Below are 20,994 nucleotides of genomic sequence, written 5' to 3'. Positions count from 1 at the left end.
GAGTGTGATCAGGGGTCACACTTGTTGTATTTATGACAGCTGGGGCACACTACACAGTAATTGGTATTTTCATGGGATGCTTTCTAGGGCTGAATCAAAGGGGGCATGTTCCATATGAGGTTTTTGGTTGTACTTCTGACAAGGCAGTTGAGTGTGGTGCTGCATGTCTGTGATCCCAGCACTCACGAGGCGTAGGCAAGAGCATTGTTAATTTGAGGCCTGCCTGAGCTGTGGCTACACAGTGAAACCCTATCTCAAAAGACCAACAAAAATTCTCAAGTAACCGCCCCCCCCCCCCCCATGTAATAACCACAGGGCAAGACCCATGGTTTCTCACACCATCTGCACAATGGACCAGCTTTATATCAGTTTGAGAACTTCAGCTGCTGTGGTGGGTGCGCATGGGCCATATAGGAGCCACAGAAGAACTGACAGCCTCGGGTTGGGGAGGGCTGGCATCTCACGGTGCTCATCGGTTCCTCTCTCCTGAAACCCTGGTGGCCAGCTTTATTCTGTCCTGTGTTGTGGCCAGGAGTGGGAGGTTTGGTGCCACAGTCCAGGGCAGCTTTGTCCTCTGACTCGTGACTGTCCAGGCAGGTTGTCACAGTCAGCCTCAAGTCACTGGGATGAACTTTCAGATCAGACACAGTTTATAGAAGGAATGGAATTCATTGAAGCTTACAAATAGAACACACATTTATTATGGCAGAAGAAGCTGGCCTACTTTTACAGGTCCATGTCGAGAGAGAAAAAGCAACTGCCACCACCATAAGCAAGCATACTCCAGTAGCCCAGGCTGAGCTCAAGCACTTTGTGGATCTTAGGCTGGAAGTTTCAGATCACACCTTAGGGCTGGGCCTCAGGATCTGCCCAGTGACACCTTCTCTAGCCAGGTGGCTGGAGATCTAAATAATAAGGTTTCTTTTTCTTTTTTCAAGGTAGGGTTTCACAGTAGTCCAGGCTGACCTGGAATTCACTATGTAGTCTCAGGGTGGCCTTGAACTCATGGCATCAATTTAAACTACCACATTCTGCCCCTGGCCCTTATATATTTATAACCATCTCACATTGTAAATTGTATTTAGTTCTATTTTAAATTTTTATTTTTTGTTCATTTTTATTTACTTATTTGAGAGTGACATACAGAGAAAGAGGCAGATAGAGAGAGAGAGACAGAGAGAAAATGGGTGCTCCAGGGCCTCCAGCCACTGTAAACAAACTCCAGATGCATGTGCCCCCTTGTGCATCTGGCTAACGTGGGTCCTGGGGAATCAAGCCTCGTACCGGGGTCCGTAGGCTTCACAGGCAAGTGCTTAACCGCTGAACCATCTCTCCAGCCCTTTAGTTCTATTTTAAAGGTCCCCGTAGTCTTTATGAACTTAAGATAGTTTTAAAGTCCCAAGTCTTAACTGAGATTTAAGATAGTCTCTTAGCTGTGAGATCTGTAAAATCAAAACAAGTTATATATTTTTAACATATGAAGGCACACAGTAAACGTTTTCAAGTGTGATAAGGTGTAGCAAATAAGACTAGAACAATGTAAACTCAATAACCTTGAAGCAAACATCTGTAGTTCAAACTTCACAGGCAAGCGCTTAACCACTAAGCCATCTCTCCAGCCCTATATACCATATTGTTAATTCAGGGACAAAATAAATCAGTGACTTTAAAGAACAGGTTTTTCTTTTGTTTTTGTTTTTTTTCTTGCAGATCTTTTTTTTAAAATAGTGTGTGTTTTTTTTTTTTTTTTTTTTTTCGAGATAGGATTTTGCTGTTGCCCAGGCTAACCTGGAATTCACTATGTATTCTCAGGGTAGCCTTGGACTCAAGGCAATCCTCCTAACTCTGCATCCCAAGTGCTAGGTTTAAAGGCATGTGCCACCACGGCTTGGCAAAAGAGTATATTCTTATCATTTAGTCTTTTGGAGGTGAAATCAGTGCAGGCATTTTCTCTGTTGTTTCAATGTTAAGTAGTTGGGCTGTCTTCCTTAAGATTATTAATGTGTTTGACAGTATCAGCTTCAGTAACATAAAACCAGTCTCTGTGTCAGTAAAATTTAAATGTGTTTGAGTTTTTTTAACTTTAACTTTCTCAGTTCTGTATCTTAGCCAAGCACATTAGTCTATTGCACATTTAACCTTGATCAGACTCTCTGGGCATGGGCAGCAGAACACCATCAACCCGTATGTCAGTAGCCCAGTTCCAGCAACGTTTTCTGCAGTCTTTATTTTTTTCCCCTGAGAAAGGTTATAAGCATAGCTTCCAAATACAATTCTCTGTGTATTTAGCATTTTTAAACTTTCACTAGAATCGTCCATAAACCTTGGCTTGCTGTCTATATCCATTCCTCCAAAACAAGTTTCAAAAGACCAAAATCCACACAGTGAGATGCATGACCCAGCGATACCCTACTTCTGGTACCAATTCTGTCACGGTCATCCTCAGGTCATTGGGACTAGACACAGTTTATAGGAGGAATGAAATTTATTGAAGCTTTCAGATAAAGGGCAAGTTTTATAATGGCAGAAGAAACTGACCCACTTTCATAGGTCCATGCTAAGAGAAAAAGCAACTGCCACCAACACAAGCAAGCATACTTCAGGAACCCTGGCCTAGCTCAAGCATGTTGTATATCTTAGGCTGGGAATTTCAGATCCACCCTCACACCTTAGGGCTGGACCCCAGGATTTTCCCAGTGACACCTTTTCCAGCCAGGAAGCTGGAAGTCTAAATTATAAGCTTTAATAAATACTGAATGGGGGGACATCCATGTAAACTGTCACGCAAGGTATGTGATAGGATTGCACCATGGCCTGGTAAGTCTTGCACTAATCTCATTAGACCAACTTCCCAAACAGGCCTCCTGACTCAGAAGCTGACTTACGAAAATGGGCTACTGAAAATCAACTACACCGGAGGGGACACCTGCCACCAGGTGTATCAGCGCTCCACCACCATCTTTTTCTACTGTGACCGGAGCACACAAAAGGTGAGCCCATGGGGCTCCATGAGGAGACTCCTGCCCTCTCCGAGTTCTTGACCTTTCAGAATGGGTCTGCTCTCAGGGCTCATAAACTCTCCCTGTAACTTCGGTTAAAGTAAATTGTTTATCGAAAGTGTGTCAAAAGACAACATGTGCAGGCTTTAAAGGCTATGCCATCTGCTGCTGTTTCATCCCTAAGCCTCAAAAGCATGTGAGCCAACGGGAGCTTTAGCTGCACTTTATCTGTGTCCATTTTCACCTTTTCAGCCAGTGTTTCTGAGGGAGACTTTAGACTGCTCCTACTTATTTGAGTGGCGAACACAGTATGCCTGTCCACCTTTCAATGTGACGGAGTGTTCCTTCAAGTAAGTGTGTGTGTACAGTGTGTTGGGTGGGGAAGAGGTGGGAGTCTTTGGTTGGTCAGAACAATTTGGCATAATTTTGTTTTGTGCCTAGTGGTCTGGATTAGTTGCCTCACTCCTTGGTGCTAACATGAAATGGGGAACCAGGTTAGGTCACCGCCTAGACTGTCATACTCTCTGAGAGTCTATGATTGTTTTGCATGAGATGCACATTAGGGTGTGATAGGAACAGAAGCAGAGCATAAGAGCCCCCTAGTTCCCAAGAGTACATGAGTAGAGTGGGCCGTCACCTACGCTCTGCCTGTTCCTCAGACAGTGCCTGTGTTGGAACACCGCCACGATGACAGCCTGGCCCTTTCCCTAGTCCCGTAGAATGAGGAGAGGGTGATGGAGAGACTCAGCGTCCCTCCCCATCCTTTGATTCCTTTGTTCCCTGAGACTCCAGCATGCTTGTAAGATGAGGCAGAGGTCTACCTCGTGGATCAGGTTTTGTAGACAGACTCAGGAACACGCTGGGAGCCCTCCATGGCTCTGTTTTGTGGAGGACATGCTGGCATGTCATGGGGAGTGGCGTGGTCCCTGCATACTCCACGGGGAAGCACTGCTGTTTGTTTCCCTGCAGCCCTCTGTGAACATCTCCGTTGCATGTGGGCGGAACCATTCATTGGAGTGGGTTTGTAAATGCAGGTATTTGGTAATATTGGTTAGTAGCCTTAAATTGTGGCATTTAATGATGTTAATACAGAGTGAAGTTCCATTATTGGTTATTTGTTACAATAGAAACTTACATATAGTAATAAATTAGCAAAGCAAAAAAATGTGTATGGTGAGATCCTCCGCCGCCACAGCCTTATTCTTTCTGCTCTTCACATGTCTTAGAGTTCTCAGAACTTCCTGTAACTAGGCGGTACACACCTCTCTGTATGTCAGCCACTGAGGGTGTCTTCTCACTGTGTCTTGAAGTTGAGAAATGTGTTGTTTTAACCCATGGATATTGAGGGCTGACTGTAACCCACTGGGTTACTTACTTGGTTGCTTGGCTCTCCAGCCTTCCCTTATCTTCTGCCCTCCCCTGGCTTCTTGTGTCTTCCCTGTCCCTCCCCTGCCCCCATCACCTCTGCTTCTGGCTGGTCTGCTGTGTTGGTTCTCAGACTAGGTGTCCGTTAGACTGCTGTCAGCTCTTTCCCCCTGCACAGCTGCTGATTCTGCCTGGTTCTTGCTCCCTTCCTGTCTCGCTGCAGCTGCAGCTCTTCCTGAGCTCTTTGCAGTCTGTCTGCCCCTGCCGCATGCACCACCCTTTCCTTGTCCTGCGAGGTGGTGGGCTGCCTTTTGAAAGTATCAAGCCAACGTGCTGCTCTGGCTGAGGCCTGTCTGTGCATTGACTGCCAGTCTCATTTGGAGCTCCAGGCCGAAGTTCTTCCAGGCAGTAAAGACCCCGGCTGTCTGCTTTGGGCATCACCCGCCCTGCTGTGTCACCGCCCCTGCGCTCAGCCACACTGTAGCAGGCCCTTTGTCTTGCTCCCGCTGCGTCTGCTAATGACGCGCATTGTTGGCATCAGGATGTTGGTGGCTGTACTTCCTTCAGGTTTTGTTCAGAGGTCACCTTTTCAGTAAAGCCTTCTCTGCTGCCCTGTCATAAATTTTACCCAAACTCACCTCCTCTTCCCTGCTTTTTATTTATTTGATAGAGAAAGAATGGGCACACCAGGGCCCCTTGCCACTGTAGACAACCTCAAGACACATGCACCACTTCGTGCATCTGTCTTTGGGTGCTGGGGAATTGAACATGGCCCGGCAGGCTTTGCATGCAAGTGTCTCTAATCAGAGAGAGAAAGAGGCAGAGAGAGAGAGAGAGAGAATGGGGGCACCAGGGCCTCCAACCACTGCAAATGAACTCCAGATGTGTGTGCCCCCTTGTGCATCTGGCCAACGTGGGTCCTGGGGAATAGAGCCTTGAACCGGGCCCCTTAGGCTTCACAAGCAAGGACTTAACTGCTAAGCCACCTCTCCAGCCCCCCTTTCACCTTTTAAAATCTGCCATTCAAGCCGGGAGTGGTGGCGCATGCCTTTAATCCCAGCACTTGGAAGGCAGAGGTAGGAGGATTGCCGTGAGTTCGAGGCCACCCTGAGACTACATAGTGAATTCCAGGTTAGCCTGAGCTAGAGTGAGACCCTACCTCGAAAAACCAAAAAATAAAAATAAAAAATCTATATATCTATATCTATATATCTGCCATTCAGCTTTTTTTTTTTTTTTTTTTTTTTTTTTTTTGCCATGTAATGTACATTTAAAAAAAATCTAGGGCTGCTAATGTGGAAGAGGTGGCGGGAAGAATGTAAGAGCCAAAGGAAGGGTAGGACTCCTTACAACATGCTCCCCCCAGACACAAAATGGCCTGGACATCCATGACCTCACAGTACCTGATACTATCTACACAAGACCATCATAAGAGGAGGAAAAAATCATGACATCAAAATAAAAGAGAGACTGATTGAGATGGGGAGGTGATATGATGGAGAATGGAGTTTCAAAGTAGAAAGTAAGGGGAGGAAAGGTGTTACCATGGTATATTTTTTATAATCATGGAAGTTGTTAATAAAAATTTGGGAAAAAAAGTCTAGGGCTGGAGGGACGGCTTAGTGGTTAAGGCACTTGCCTGCAAAGCCAAAGGACCCAGGTTTGATTCCCCAGGACCCACATAAGCCAAATGCTCAAGGTAGCACATGCATCTGGAATTTGTAGTGGCTGGAGGCCCTGGTGTGCCATTCTTTCTGTCTCAAATAAATAAATAAATGTATGTTTAAAAAAATCTATCTTAAAGCCAGGTGTGATGGCACACAGTTGTCATCTCAGTGCTGAGGGATAGAGATAGGAAGCTCACTGGTCAGTCTACCCTACTTGGTAGGCTCTAGGCCAGTGATACCCAAAGCTATCCGCTGGCCTGCGTACACATGCACACATACACACGTATCTCTTGTTCATGGTGGATGATGCTTAAGCAGTGATACCTAAGGTTGTCCTCTGGCCTGTCCACGCATACACACATGTATATCTTGTTCATGGTCTTTTTCTTTCTTTCTTTCTTTTTTTAATCTTTTTTTAAAATTTTTATTAACATTTTCCATGATTATAAAATATATCCCATGGTAATTCCCTCCCTCCCCACCCCCACACTTTCCCATTTTCATGGTCTTTTTCTTTCACTAATAACATCTGTTAACTTGGTAAGACGGGGGGACAGATTTTTATGTTTTGTTTAGTCAACACCCACAGCTTTATTTAGTGCCCATTTTGGGGGTGAATGTACTTTTTCTTTTCTGCATGCTTAGACCTAACGAAGTGGGAAAGGGCCTACCTGCTTGTCTGGACTTGGTGGCAAAGTGCATCCTGTCTTGCTCACATTAGTGTTGACCATGGCCTTGGTTGATCTCTCATGTCGGAGTATGTAGTGATGGACCTTCATCCTGACAGAAGGTCAACATAAGCTGGTTTATCCCCCACCTTGGGTGACCTCGGGTCTGGTCACAGGTGCTGTGGTGGGGCAGTTCCTGGGAATGGCGTGGTGTACGTACGTGCTGATGGCCAGCTCCTCACTCCTGTTGGCTAGTGTGCCACCTCCACTTCTCAGCGCCCAGCCCGTGTGGGGACAGCCTTTTCCAGAGTTGGCTTTTTAAGAGAATACTTGGTTTTGTTAAAGCCAGTCTTCAAATCGTCAGAACTCAGGTGCATTGTTACTATATAGTGTGAAGTTCTATCCCTTGTTAAGATGTGACTCACAGCACATTAGAGAACGACCGACGCACATGAGCCTTTCCAAGGTCAGCGTGAACTGTGTCATTGGACTTCACCTGAGCTGGCCCTGGTGTTCTCTTTCCTGCAGGGACAAGGCTGGGAACTCCTTCGACCTCTCCCCACTGTCGAGGTACAGTGACAACTGGGAAGCTGTGACCAGGACTGGGGCCACCGAGCACTACCTCATCAATGTGTGCAAGTCCCTGGCTCCACAGGCTGGCTCTGGTGAGCAGCCTTTCTCTGTGCCTCTCTTTCTAGGTGGCAACCAGTATGAGCCTTGTGCGAAAGGTCTTTGGGAGGGATTGGCCAAGAAGTAGCAGGAGAAAAAAATGCAAGGTTCTGGTGATAGACTGTGGTATGGCCCAGACTCCACTGATGTTGATGCCTCTTCTGGGAACATAGATCTTTTCCAAATATGAGGAGGGATAATTCTCTCATTTTGTTCAGATCTAGGGTTACAGTGGAGACCGGAAGTCAGGTGTCCATGTGGGACCTAGAGCACTTGCAGGGAATTCCTCCTGGAATCCTCAAGATGCCAACACACCTTCTAGAAGTGGGGTGCAGTCTTTCCATGCCATGGATGGGAAATTTGAAATCATTTTAAACTTAGGATAAATAAGATTATATATAAATGCAGGAGTCTTTTTCACTTTACAAAAAAATAAAGCTAAGTATTTGACCATACAAAAATAACCTTGGAGATAGAGCTCTTGTTAAAGTACTTAACATATACATAAGGTATGGCTTTTGTAACTTGCTAAAAGAAAACAAAATGTAGCCAATTTAACTCTTACAGCAGCAAAAAACATGAGCCCTGCAGTCCCGATGGGAGGACTGGGTGAAGTGTTACATGCACTTGAGGTGTTTCCCCTTTTTGTCATCTGGTTACAGGGCTCAGCACGCTTTCTGTGTGGAATTCTATGACCTGTTGTTTTCTGCTGCTACAGCCTCCACATTGTAGGGGTCTAAAGCACAGCGGGTGGGTGGGGAGGTTTGCTGTGCATCTCACCTTTTTTGCTCAGCGGCTGTTGTAACATGCTACTCTTTTTTGGAGCTGCATCCCCAAGAGTAAGTTGGTGGTGGTATCTTTTAAGTTTTTAAATGCAATCCCAGAGGGACTTCTATTGTTTAAAATTTCCAAGGGTGATGCCTTTTTTAACTGCATCCTTGACACGATTTGAGGCTGTGGCTCACCCCCCACCCTTTGCTGGGCTGGGCTAACTGTGATGTTGTGGTCTCACAGTGATGTAAGACTGGCTCTTCCTTTCTGGGCAGATGGCATCGATTTTTGGGAACTAGGAAGTCAGCAGAGTCCCTGCTAACTTACTGGATAGAGAATGTGAATGCTCCACTGGTGTAATGAAGATATTCTGGTCTGCCCTATGCGTGTTTAGAAATGATGTAGGATCTTAGGTCTTGAGTACCTTGCCCTACCCCAGCTCATGCCTGCACAGTGTTTAACTGAGCAGAAACGTGTGACGTCAGTGTGACTGCCTGCGGGGAAAGCAGTGGGGGGCGGTTGACAGGGACAGTGAGGAGCACAGGGCGCGGCTCTGCCATTAGGTCACGGTCCAATCTCCACTGTGGCCATCCCAGGAAACTTCACCGTGTCTGTGTGTTTCAGAGCCATGCCCTCCAGAGGCAGCTGCGTGTCTGCTGGATGGTTCCAAGCCCGTGAACCTTGGCAGGGTGAGGGACAGTCCTCAGTGGACCGACGGTGGTGTGACTGTCCTGAAGTATGTGGATGGTGACTTGTGTCCAGACAAGGTTCGGAAAAGGTCAACCACCATCCGCTTCACCTGCAGTGAGAACCAAGTGGTGAGTTAGTGTCCTCTCACCCGGTTTCCTTGGGGTGCAGTTGGAAGGCTCAGGAGGACACAGCAGTGGTATGTGCTGGGTCCTTCTTCCATACGGGGAATGTGCATCTTCTCTGGCTCTGTAGGTACTTAGCCCTCAATTCCAGGCGTGCCATTAGTTGGTTCTCTTTAGAGTCTGATTTGGAACTCTGTAGATCCTGTCTTTGCAGGCCTAACTTGAGAAGAGGAGCTGAGCTCCTGCACTTCCTAGCTCTACCTGCTAAGACCCCAGCAGGCCTGTCTCATTGATGGTGAGGCTAGAGGACGCAGGAGTGCCTGGCTGGCCTGTCTTCCCTTGAGTTCCGCCCCTCCCTGACTGTCTGTGTGCACCCAGCAAGTGAGGGTGGCATGGCTGGCTTCTGTGGGGCTCCAGGAGCCCCCTGTGCTTCTCTGTGTGCGATGAGTGCAGCCATGTGGAAGATCAGGGTCTGGCTAGAGCAGCCCTTTCTGTGCCAGGGTGGCCCAGCCAGCCTTCCCAGGTGTGATGGTGGCTGTGGTGAGGGAAATTGTGGTGAAGGGTGCTCCAGAAGCCAGGCCCATTCACCTAGCCCCGTCTCATCTCAGCGGGAGCCCACGCCTACTGGCCTGGGAGCACGGGAGGGTACAAGAGGGTGGTGAGGGCTCTGTGCCTCAGTGCCCAAAGGGTGGTGCCACAGAGTGGGGGCTTGGGACCTGGTAAGAAGGAGGGTGCTGCTGCATGAAGGGTTCCAGCTCTGTGTTGGCAGGAAGTGCCTGACACCAATGGAGGGACGCAGAGTGAGCCCTGGCCAGAGCTCTGAAAGGCTCAGCAGGGTTCGCGAACAGCACCTTTAGTGACCGCAGTGGATGGCAGCTCACCAGTTAAGAGTTTTCTCAGTGGTTTGCTCATCTGTGCCTCCTGTGCCTGGCTTCCCCGGGCTGTCCTGTGGGTGCCTGTAGCTAGTTTCTGTCCCTGAGTGTTTCTCTGACTTTCTTCTGTGTCCCACTTGACCGTAGCAAGCTGGGCCCTCTTGGGACTGTGCTTGCAGCGTTCTGTGGAGTGGCTTTCCCGGGCGCGCCTCCTGTCCCCATCAGCTCACATGATGTGCGGATCTTGTTTCAGAACTCCAGGCCACTGTTTGTCAGTGCTGTGCAGGACTGTGAGTACACCTTCAGCTGGCCCACGGCCGCTGCCTGTCCTGTGAAGAGCAACATGCATGATGACTGCCAGGTCACCAACCCCAGTACAGGTGAGCGACCCCAGGAGGCCAGGAGGATAGCCCGGTGCACCAGCAGGCGCATTCTGTGGCGGGTGGGTGTATCTGGCCTTTTCTCTGGGGCAGAGAGCTGCCTGACTCCCCTTGCTCCTCTGAGGGCTGGTTTCTGTCACCCGTGTGTGGCATGTACTTGGCTGGCTTGCCATACTAGCTCTAGTCTCTGCAGAGCTGGCCACCTTTCAAAGCCAACCTGACAGGCTACTCAAAGGCTTCTGCCCTCTGGTGGCAGCCCACTGGTACTGGGAGACATGCCATCCAGTTCTCCCCAGGCCTTCAGGAATACTGGAGGCTACTGTGGTGCAGATGGGTCCTCATTAATTTGAGGACTGGCAGTCACAAGCGGAGGAACTTCTGGTCTGAGAGTGCTGTTGATGAGGGGTGAGGAGCCAGTAGTCCCCAAGCATTGTGATCCAGGTGAGCTTGCTGGTGACAGCTTTCCTGAGTCTGAGCTCCCTGGAGTCACTGTGTCTCTTGCTCCATCTACCTCGCAGGACACCTGTTTGACCTGAGCTCCTTAAGTGGGAGGACGGGCTTCACCCCTGCGTACAGCGAGAAGGGGCTTGTCTACATGAGCATCTGTGAGGAGAACGAGAACTGTGCCCCTGGCGTGGGTGAGTGTCCTGGCCTTTCCTGTCTTGCCTGACTGCTGTCCCTTTGGCTGCCTCAGCCTGACCACTGCCTGCCAGAGGCAGAGATGAGGGGGGCCAAGACCACCACTGTCACATCCTGCAGCAGTCAGAGTTCACAGGGCCATGTGATGAATAAAGCTAGGTCACACACCCAAAGTGACAAGCTCTCGCTGTGGCTCTGCAGGAAGTTTTCTCAAAAAATCACCCACTGACCCCCTAACACTGCTTTCCTCATCCTTCCATATGGTACAGGCGCCTGCTTTGGACAGACCAGGATCAGCGTGGGCAAGGCCAGCAAGAAGTTGAGCTATGTGGATCAGGTCTTGCAGCTGGTGTATGAGGAGGGGTCCCCATGTCCCTCCAAAACTGGCCTGAGGTACAAGAGTGTCATCAGCTTTGTGTGCAGGCCTGAGACTGGGCCTACGGACAGGCCTATGCTCATCTCCCTGGACAAGCAGACATGCACGCTCTTCTTCTCCTGGCACACGCCCCTGGCCTGCGAGCAAGTGGTGAGTGGAGGCAGTGAGGTGCCTGCCCTGCGGCTGTGCCCGGCTGCCCGTGGAAAGCAGAAAGCAGCCAGCCCTGGCCGCTGAGATGCTCCCCAGTAAAGGGCCAGGGCTGTGTCTGCGTAGCAAGTCCTCAGAGACTTGGGTGCTCCCTCTGTACTTTCCTCACCGTGTAGCCACAGCTGGTCTAGAACTCCCTCTACCTCAAGCTCCCCTCACACTGCCATCCTGTGGCAGCCTCTTGAGTGCTGTGATTGCAAGCAGTGCCGCCACATCTGACTTTAGCTTTTAAGTTCTGATAGATGACTATTGTAATGATTGTTAGATAGAATTTTTTCAGACTCAAATGTGGTTTTTCCTACTTACAGACAGAATGTTCTGTGAGGAACGGAAGTGCTGTCATCGACTTATCCCCTCTCATCCACCGCACTGGTGGCTACGAAGCATACGATGAAAGCGAGGATGACACCTCTGATACCAACCCTGACTTCTACATCAACATCTGCCAGCCACTGAACCCCATGCGTGGAGTGGCCTGTCCTGCTGGTGCTGCAGTGTGCAAAGTTCCTGTCAGTGGGCCCCCCATAGTAAGTGTGAAAGTCAGGGGCGGAGAGACTGTTTGCAAGATTCTGGTGCTGACCTGCTCGCGGTGCTTGGTGCTCAGCAGGAAGGACAGAGAACGTGCGAGGGCTCGGGAGGCTTTGTGGTGGTTTGTTGACATTTCAGCCAATAGTGTGGTGAGGAAGTCTGAGTGGTACATAAAAATGCGAACTCCAGATGTGCTTTTTGGTACCCTGTTAGGAACCTCAGGCTTGACCGTGACCAAGAGACAAAATGGAATGAAAGAGATTGTTTCTTTTCTTTTTTTCTTTATCTTTATTTATTAAATATTTTGAAGCTGAGTGTGGTAGCTCATGCCTTTAATCCCAGCATTTGGGTGGCAGAGGTAGGACTGCCGTGAGTTCAAGGCCACCCTGAGACTATGTAGTGAATTCCAGGACAGCCTGGGGTAGAACGAGAACCTACCTCAAAAAAACAAAAAAAAAAAAATTAAAAAATTGCTTATTCATTTGTGGGGGTGGGGAGGGGGAGAGAGAGAGAATGGACACTCAGGGTCTCTAGCCACTGCAGATGCACGTGCCACCTTGTATATCTGACCTCAGGTGGGTACTGGGGAATCAAATTTGGGTCCTTTGGCTTTGCTGGCAAGTGCATTAACCACTAAACCATCTCTCCAACCCTCTTTCTTTTTTCAAAGTAAGTACCTGTGTTTTACTTAAGTATATAATAAGTTAATGTGTCTGAGATTAATGAAATGTTTACACATGTAAATTTACAATATAATTAATTCCTGGTGATTGCACCAAGGAAATTTAAGAGACATGCAGTTATGTTTGTAATCCTTGGCCACTGTATTATCAAAAAGAAATATTCTAAAATCAAATTTTCTTGACTTAATTTATCTATACTTTGCTTCTTAAAGTAAATTCCTCTCTAAACCTCCCCCAACCTGTTTACATCATTCTTTAAGTTTTGTGATGTATAAAAATAGAAATTTAAAAAAATGAACCACAGTAATCATAAATACAAAGGAATTTGGGTGGTGTTTGGATTCTCTGACTCATAGGCCTGAACATAGAAAGTCTCCACTTTGATGTAACAGAAAAGAGAAACTGCTGAGGCGCGCCACCTGACTGACCGCACGGCAGCAGGGAAGGGCGCCGGCGCGCAGCTGCTGCACGAGGACCCGCCGAGCTCCTCGCGGTGTCGGGCGGTGCTGGGCGTCTTCGAAGGCTTGTAGGTGAAGTCTGGGCTCTTCCTGCTTAGTCACATGTTCTTTAAGTTTGTGTTGAAGATCCACAGTCTGAGACAGCAGTGAGGAAATCTCTTCTTGGTATCAATCAGTTCATCACTCTTTTCTGACATCTCTTTCATTCTGGACATCTGAGCATTTGTTTCATGAAGCCCTTTAACACAGCCATTAAGGTGCTGTTCGTTCTTTTCATGGGTAAAAGTTTCTGTCTTTATATGACAAGCCTTAGATTGAAGAGCCACGTTGTCTTCCAGCTCTCTTGAGCTTTTCTTGCAATGTGTCTGGCTGCAGCAGTCTCATTGAACTAAAGGGGCGGCGAGCAGCTGGATGGCCTCAGTCTCGCTCTCTTGGACGTGATGGAGACAATTCGCAGCAGTTCTCTTGGGCAGCTCAAGCTGCACCTCATGAACTTGATCAAAAGCTTTTCCCAGTTGCTCTTCCAGGGATTCATTCTTCTTAGAGAAGACATGGTCCCACTTCAGGAGAGCTTGTCCAGTTCAAGCCACTAGCTCCAGATCCCTATCCCCTCTGCCATGTCAATGGCATTTCAAGTTCTAGTCATCTGCTCCACTCTGTCTGTGCCTAGAACCATGATGTAACAGAAGGCCTCTTCGGCAAGGACTGGGGAGAGGGCCTCAGGCGCATTGTGGTACTGATGTGGAGACTGTGTCCAGCTGTTTTTTTTTTTTTTTTTAAACACAGATTTTTTAAATTTATTTGAAAGAGGGAGAGAGAGAGGATGGGTACACCAGGACATCCAGCTGCTACAGATAAATTCCAGATGCATGTGCCCCCTAGTGCAGCTGGCTTACGTGGGTCCTGGGGAGTCAAACCTGGTTCCTTTGCCTTTGCAGGCAAGCGCCTTAACCTCTAAGGCATCTCTCCAGCCCCTGCGTCCAGTCTTGATTCTCATCTGGAAAGAGTGTGTCTACTCTGAGCTTGTATGATCCCCATTGGAGCAAACATCCGTGATGCTCTCTGAGTTTCTGGGATTGCTGTTTATGAGGGGTTCTTCATCTGTTGTTGGTGTAAAAATGACATCCTAGGACTTACTCATGCAGGATCAAAGTCAAGGAAATCCATTAAGCCATTTAATAAAGAACTGGGGGCTGGAGGGATGGCTTAGCAGTCAAGGTGTTTGCTTGTGAAGCCAAAGTACCCAGTTCGAGTCCCCAGGACCCATGAAAGCCAGGTGCACATGATGGTGCATGTGTTTGGAGTTTGTTTGCAGTGGCTAGAGGCTCTAGTGTGCCCATTCTCTCTCTTTTTCTCTCCCTCTTTCTATCTGTCTCTCACATAAATGAAATATATTTTTTAAAAACTTGCTTCCTTGGGACTGGAGAGATGGCTTAGTGGTTAAGGTGATTGCCTGTGAATCCTGAGGAGCCAGGTTCTGTTCCCCAGGACCCATGTAAAAAGCCAGATGCACAGTGTCATATGCATCTAGAGTTTGTTTGCAGTGGCTACAGGCTCTGGCACACCCATTCTCTCCCTCTCTGTATCTCTCCCTCTCTCTCTCTCTCCCCAATAAATAAAATAGTTTTAAAACTTGCTTCCTTACATTATATTCATATTTTTTTCAGTCTTTCGGATGCTTTAGTACTAAAACTGTAGTTCAACAGTGAGTTTTGTTGCGGGATATCCAGGTGTCCTTTTAAAAGGTAGACAAGCTATGGAGTATTGGAGCAGAGAAATGTGAGGAATGGGCCAGGAACTTAAGAGCCCACAGCTAGAAGAGCAGCGGACACTGCACAGAGCAGTCTCAACGGGAAGCCAGCCAGCGTCAACCTGAGCGGACAATGGCGAGTCATTTCCGAGAAGCCAGTCCTCAAGGGTGTGCTCAGCCACGGCTTGTCAGGATTTTGAACAGTTCATTTTATCTTAGATTCTTCCTGTGGAGAAGTATTATGTCTTGTGATCTGAATATTCTCCGCAGCAGCAGTTGAGCTCTGTGGTTGACAACAATTGTTACTCATGAGAAGAAGCACACACGCCCATCTATTCGCATTCATGCGTCCCATGCTCACGTATGTGCACACATGCTTATACACAGATTTGTACGCATACTCTCACACAGAGATCTGTGTGCACACACATTCACATTCATGTATTCGTGCACACATACGTACACGTGCTTATGCACATATTCACGCATATACCCTCACACACACACTCATGCTCACATTCACACATCCATGCTCACATATATGCACACACCCTTATACATGTGCACAGATCTTCACGCACGCACACACTCAGGCAGATGTACACATAAGTGTCACATGTTTCCTGGCCATTTACTTTTCTTTCCATTTTTCTGCTTATACACTCAAAAATAATTGGTGAAGAGCTCCCGTGGGTTGTTGGCTGTGCTGCACAGTAGAACTTGGTGAACCAGTCCTGCTCCTTCTGAAGACATAGCTAGCAGGCACTGCTGAGCCGACTGAGGTCACCCTCAGGGCAGTGTGGGACAGAGAGGAGACGGGTCCGCGTCAGCCGATGCCCAGGCTCTGGCCTTCCACATCCAATGTGGGGGCTGTGGCATCCTTGCTGTGAATGCAGAGAAAAATTTCTGAAAATTATTATTTTTTCAAATTTTGAGTGTGTGTTTATGGGCATGCCAGATTGTGTGTTTATGGGCATGCCAGATTCTCTTCCGGTTTCAAATGAATACCTGTCCAGCATTGTATGGCTGGCTGAAGAACTGAGCTCAGGCTGGGAGCTTTACAAACAAGTGCCTTTTAACTGCTGAGCCGTCTTTGGAGCCCTGAGAGAGAGATTCCTGTCGCTCAGAACCTGAGGAGAGATGCCAGTGGGAGCAGACTAATAGCAGTGGCGCGTCTGAGTGTCTGTGTAAGCATCTCTGCCATCAGACTAATGTTGAGAGCAGCTCCTTTCCTGAAACGTGGCTTCCTTTGTTGTTTTAGGACATTGGCCGGGTCACGGGTCCTCCGATATTCAATCCTGTGGCAAATGAGATTTACCTGAACTTTGAAAGCAGTACTCCCTGCGCGGCAGACAGATACTTCAACTACACCTCCCTCATCGCCTTCCACTGCAAGAGAGGGGTCAGCATGGTGAGTATGCCGCCTGTGACCGTTCAAAGGCTGCCCCTGCTTCCATGAGCCAAGCTGGCCAACCAAAAGGGGTGTCGCAGGTGGCAGGGGCACCCATACTCAGAATGCCTGATTTGGCAAGTGTGGTGCCTCTGGCCAACTTCAAGCCGTTCATTGAGGCATGAGTGAGCTTACCCCGAGTGAACAGCTGAGAGATTGCCTATTATTCAAAAATGGATGGAAGTGGCATTGAGCACTGTTAACTAATGCACAGAAGGGCCAAACCTTGCTCTAAAGAAACACCATGCTGCTGTTGGAAATATAAGCTGGTGCAGCCGTTATAGAAGTCAGCATGGAGGTTTCTCAAAACCCTAAAAACAGCCAGGTGTGGTGGCGCACACCTTTCATGTGACCCCACCGTACTCTGCCACTTCTGGGTTCACACCCTAAAGACTAAGTCAGCATACCCAAGGCACTTGCACATACATGTTTATGGCTGCAGTCAATGTGTACAGTATTGGGAGCCAATCTAGATAGCTGTTAAATGAGAGAAGAAAGAAAATGGAATTTTATACTGCCCCAAAGAAGAGTGAAATCATGGATGGAACTGGAGATCATTATGTTAAAGAAAACAAGACAGACCCAGAAACCAGTAACACATTTTCTCTGAGGTGTGGAATCTAGATCAACCTACTTATCACCTACCTACCTACCTACCTATCTATCTATCTATCTATCTATCTATCTATCTATCTATCATCTGTCAATCTATCTGTGGGAAGTCAGACTTTTGGGCAACTGCCATCATTCAAGATAAGCCTAAGTTAAGAATAGCACCTGAGGCAACATAGCTGCAAGAGAATAGTATGATTTACTGCATGATTTACTTATGACGCGGTCAGTGACTTCCACTTTCTGTGCATTTTGTTTTATTTTTAAGCTTTTTAAAATTTACTTGCAAGGAGAGAGAAAAAGAATATGAGAATGAAAATGAATGGGCACTCTAGGACCTCTTGCCACTATAAATGGACTCTGAGATGCATATGTCACGTGCATCTGGCTTTACATGGGTCCTGGGAGTCAGACTCACAGTGTTGGGTTTTGCAAGCAAGCACCTTTAACCACAGAGACATCTCTACAAGCCCCTCTGTGCATTTAAAAAAAGACAGCTTCTGTTATAATGAGAACTGTTTTGTGATATTTCCCCCATATGTTCTCTTGACCTAGTACTGTGAGAAGAAGATGAATTGAGAGGGTCCAGCCTGCTCTCACAGTGCCTTGGGTGGCTCTGTACAGTCAGGCAGTGCCCAGCTGTTGCCAAGGTGGACAGCTCTGCCTGGGTAGCAAAGCCACAGTCCTGATCTGTGTTTCCAAGATGAAGCTTGAATACTCCTTTGACCTGAGTGGACCGAGGCCATGCACAGTCCACGTTTGCCCACCTCACGTGCAGATGCGCACATCCTGCCGTGGGCACATGGGTGTGTTTGCTTCCAGGGCATGTGTGGAATCGCCTCTTAGGACCCTCAGGACCCTGGTCCCGTGGCTCATGGGTGGTGGTCATCTAGCTGTGCTGTCATTTCCGTAGGGATGACAGTGATTTCCTGACCTAGAACAGGCTTGGAAAAGAAAAGACATATGCATGTGGTGACAGTGGCAAGAAGTGACCTGGCAGTCACCAGACTGGAAGAAATTAGAAAGAAGGGAAGTCAAACCATTGCTGCCCCAAAGCTGCTCATATTGAGGCCCAGAGTAGCACAGCGCCCTTGAGCCTGTCCCTGTTCATGAGCACTTGGCTGGGAGGGGCAGCCTGACTGCCAGCAAAGGCAAAGCTGAGCTTAGCCCCTTCCCCTGACTGCAGATGGTGAATGTGTGTGTGTGTCAGCGTTGGTTTGGCGGCCTTTCACACTCAGGCAGCCAAGGGAGACAGCGTGGACCCTGCTTCCCGCTCTTACCCATGTCTCATTCCTTCAGGGGCTCTTCAGTCCTCTCAATGCTCAGTCTCTGTGAGAGACACTGTGTTATCTCACACCGCCCCATAAGCAAGTAGTTGGACCGATGGGGACTAGGATCATTCTGGGGGCAGCTGTGTGTTGAGAGGTCAGCATGTACTTATTGTGAAAAATGGCTCTTGGGAAAGGTTTGGAAGCAATTGGCTTTCCCAGGGTTTGAAGCGCTTACCCCACTTGACTCAGAGAAATGATTCTCAACAGTAAGAATGCGGAGTGCAGCTGGGACCCCTGACCAGCTGCTGCGTCTCTATGCTACTTGTGAATGGCTTTGCTTAGCAGTCCTCATCTGGTGCAGTGTCTTGCTGTGTCACATCCTGCCCTCCTCAGTGCTCCCAGAGGGTGCCTGGGCCGAGTGGCTGGCCACACTTGCTACTGTTTCTGGCAGTGATAGATAGGGTGTCACTTTGCTCCCCTGATACTAAACTACCCCTTTTTCTACTGGGAACCTATAGCACAGCATGTTGAGGTGGGCTCTTCTTTTTTTAAATTTACTTATTTTTATTGACAACTTCCATAATTGTAGACAATATCTCATGGTAATTCTCTCCTTCCCCGCACTTTCCCCTTTGAAATTCCATTCTCCATCAAATCCCCTCCCCATCTCAACCAGTCTCTCTTTTATTTTGATGTCATGATCTTTCCCTCCTATTATGATGGTCTTGTGTAGGTAGTGTCAGGCACTGCGAGCTCATGGATACCCAGGCCATTTTGTGTCTGGAGGAGCATGTTGTAAGGGGTCCTACCCTTCCTTTGGCCCTTATATTCTTTCCACCCCTCTTCTATTATGGACCCTGAGCCCTGGAAGGTATGGTAGAGATATTGCAGTGCTGAGCACTCCTCTGTCACTTCTTCTCAGCACCATGGCGCCTTCTGAGTCATCCCAAGGTCACTACCATCTGAAAAGAAAAGCTTCTCTAACCGCAAGTGAGAGTAGCATTGATATATGAGTATGAACATTAAGAGAAGTGCTTACTGAACAGTTTGGTGAGCATAGTATATAATTTACCCAGACACAAGCAGACATTACAACATTACACCCCTAGGGCTCATGTCTACCTTGTTGTAGGTTTTCAGTATCAGGGATGTATTCTCTCCCATGGAGCAGGCCTCCAGTCCAATTAGAGGGCATTTGGTTTCCTCCATAACAGACATGCCACTATTGCACCTGTTGACTCATTTGGCCTAGCTGGCAAAATTTAAGGTTTGCAGTGTCCACTGTTGAGTGTCTCCACTGGTGATTTCTTTCTCTCCCATTGAACTGCATGCAGCATAGCTTTTTCTAGCTTTCTGTCAGCTGCTCTACATGGAGGAGGTTTTCAGCTCAGTTCCAACAGGATGTCTCAGTGACCTTGCATGGGCTCATTTTTTTTAAGTCAAAGGCAGTCAGAGGTGCCTATCTGTGCCATGAGCTTTGGCTCCTGCCCAGTGACTCTCAGAGAGCAGCTGCTGTGGGTATAAGCCCTCCTCTCCTGGTACAGCATTTGGCAGGGGTATATGTTCCCAGCACTTGCCAGACAGAAGGATGGTGTGCAACTGTTGTATGCACTTAAGCCCTGTGTGGTGGTTCTTTTTTTTTTGCAAACTTTAAAAAAAATTATTTTATTTATTTGAAAGAGAGAGAGGGAGGGAGAAAGAGGCAGATAGAGAGAATGGGCCTCCAGCCACTCCAAATGAACTCCAGATGTGTGCAGAACCTTGTGCATCTGGCTTATGTGGGTCCCAGGGAATCAAACCTGGGTCTTTTGGCTTTGCAGGCAAATGCCTTAACTCCTAAGCTAACTCCTCCAACCCTTTGTAAACATTTTTTTTTTTCCTGAGGTAGGGTCTGCCTCTATCCCAGGTTGACCTGGAACTTCCTTTGTAGACCAATGCTGGCCTCAATCTCACAGTCATCCTCCTATCTCTGTCTCCTGAGTATTAGTACCAAAGTTGTGCACCACCATGCCCAGACAGGCTGACCTGGAACTTACTTTGTAGCCCCAGGCTGGCCTCAAGCTCTTGGCAGTCCTACCTCAGCCTCCTGAGTACTGGGACTAAAGGCATGTGCCACCATATCTGGCTTTTTAAAAAAACATTTTTATTAACAATTTTTTAAAAAGTTATTTGTAAGGGAGGGGGAGACAATTGGTGGGCCATGGCCTCTTGCTGCTGTAAACAAACTCCAGGCACATGCACCACTTTGTTCATCTGGCTTTACAAGAGTACTGGGGAATTGAACCAAGGCTAGGCCATCAAGCGTTGCAAGCAAGCACCTTAGCCACTGAGCCATCTCTCCAGCCCTTGATACCTTTCATATAAGTGCATAATTATTTTGATCATAATCTCCTCCTATTTCCTTGTTGTGCCCCTCCTCCATTCCCACTACTTCCTTGTGGTCTTAAAACCTATGCTTTTGTCACCACAGGGCACTCCAAAGCTGATAAGGACCAGTGAGTGTGATTTTGTGTTCGAGTGGGAGACACCGGTTGTCTGTCCTGATGAGGTAAAGACTGACGGCTGTGCCCTGACGGATGAGCAGCTGCTCTACAGCTTCAACCTGACTAGCCTTTCCAAGAGCACATTCAAGGTGAGGCCCTGTCCGGTAGCCTCACAACCCCTCACACGAGGGGTCACATGGGTTCTGTACTAAGGGCTGTATGAGAATCAGATGACTCAATGAGGCAGGCAGTGAGATTCTGAGTCCCAGTTTGAGCAAGGGTGAGGTGGTTTGAAGATCTGAATAGGACCGCACATCCTTGATACAGGGAAAGA

The 20,994-nt window shown here is 48.0% G+C and overlaps 1 protein-coding gene across 1 annotated transcript in view; it reads left to right on the top strand.

The window, feature by feature from the left end:
* The window catches only part of Igf2r (insulin like growth factor 2 receptor), a 114,845-nt gene that overhangs the window by 75,959 nt on the left and 17,892 nt on the right, over positions 1-20,994 (top strand). Inside the window, exons 28-37 of the mRNA XM_045158581.1 lie at positions 2,860-2,990; positions 3,252-3,349; positions 7,228-7,364; positions 8,764-8,957; positions 10,077-10,203; positions 10,722-10,841; positions 11,112-11,368; positions 11,734-11,952; positions 16,106-16,255; positions 20,648-20,809. Of these exons, the coding sequence (XP_045014516.1) occupies positions 2,860-2,990; positions 3,252-3,349; positions 7,228-7,364; positions 8,764-8,957; positions 10,077-10,203; positions 10,722-10,841; positions 11,112-11,368; positions 11,734-11,952; positions 16,106-16,255; positions 20,648-20,809 (1,595 nt within the window). The remainder of the gene's footprint in view (positions 1-2,859; positions 2,991-3,251; positions 3,350-7,227; positions 7,365-8,763; positions 8,958-10,076; positions 10,204-10,721; positions 10,842-11,111; positions 11,369-11,733; positions 11,953-16,105; positions 16,256-20,647; positions 20,810-20,994) is intronic.

This window comes from Jaculus jaculus, chromosome 9, assembly GCF_020740685.1.
Source record: "Jaculus jaculus isolate mJacJac1 chromosome 9, mJacJac1.mat.Y.cur, whole genome shotgun sequence".
NCBI lineage: Eukaryota > Metazoa > Chordata > Mammalia > Rodentia > Dipodidae > Jaculus > Jaculus jaculus.
The sequence above is the reverse complement of the archived record's forward strand: the minus strand, read 5'-3'. Positions and strand labels throughout refer to the sequence as shown.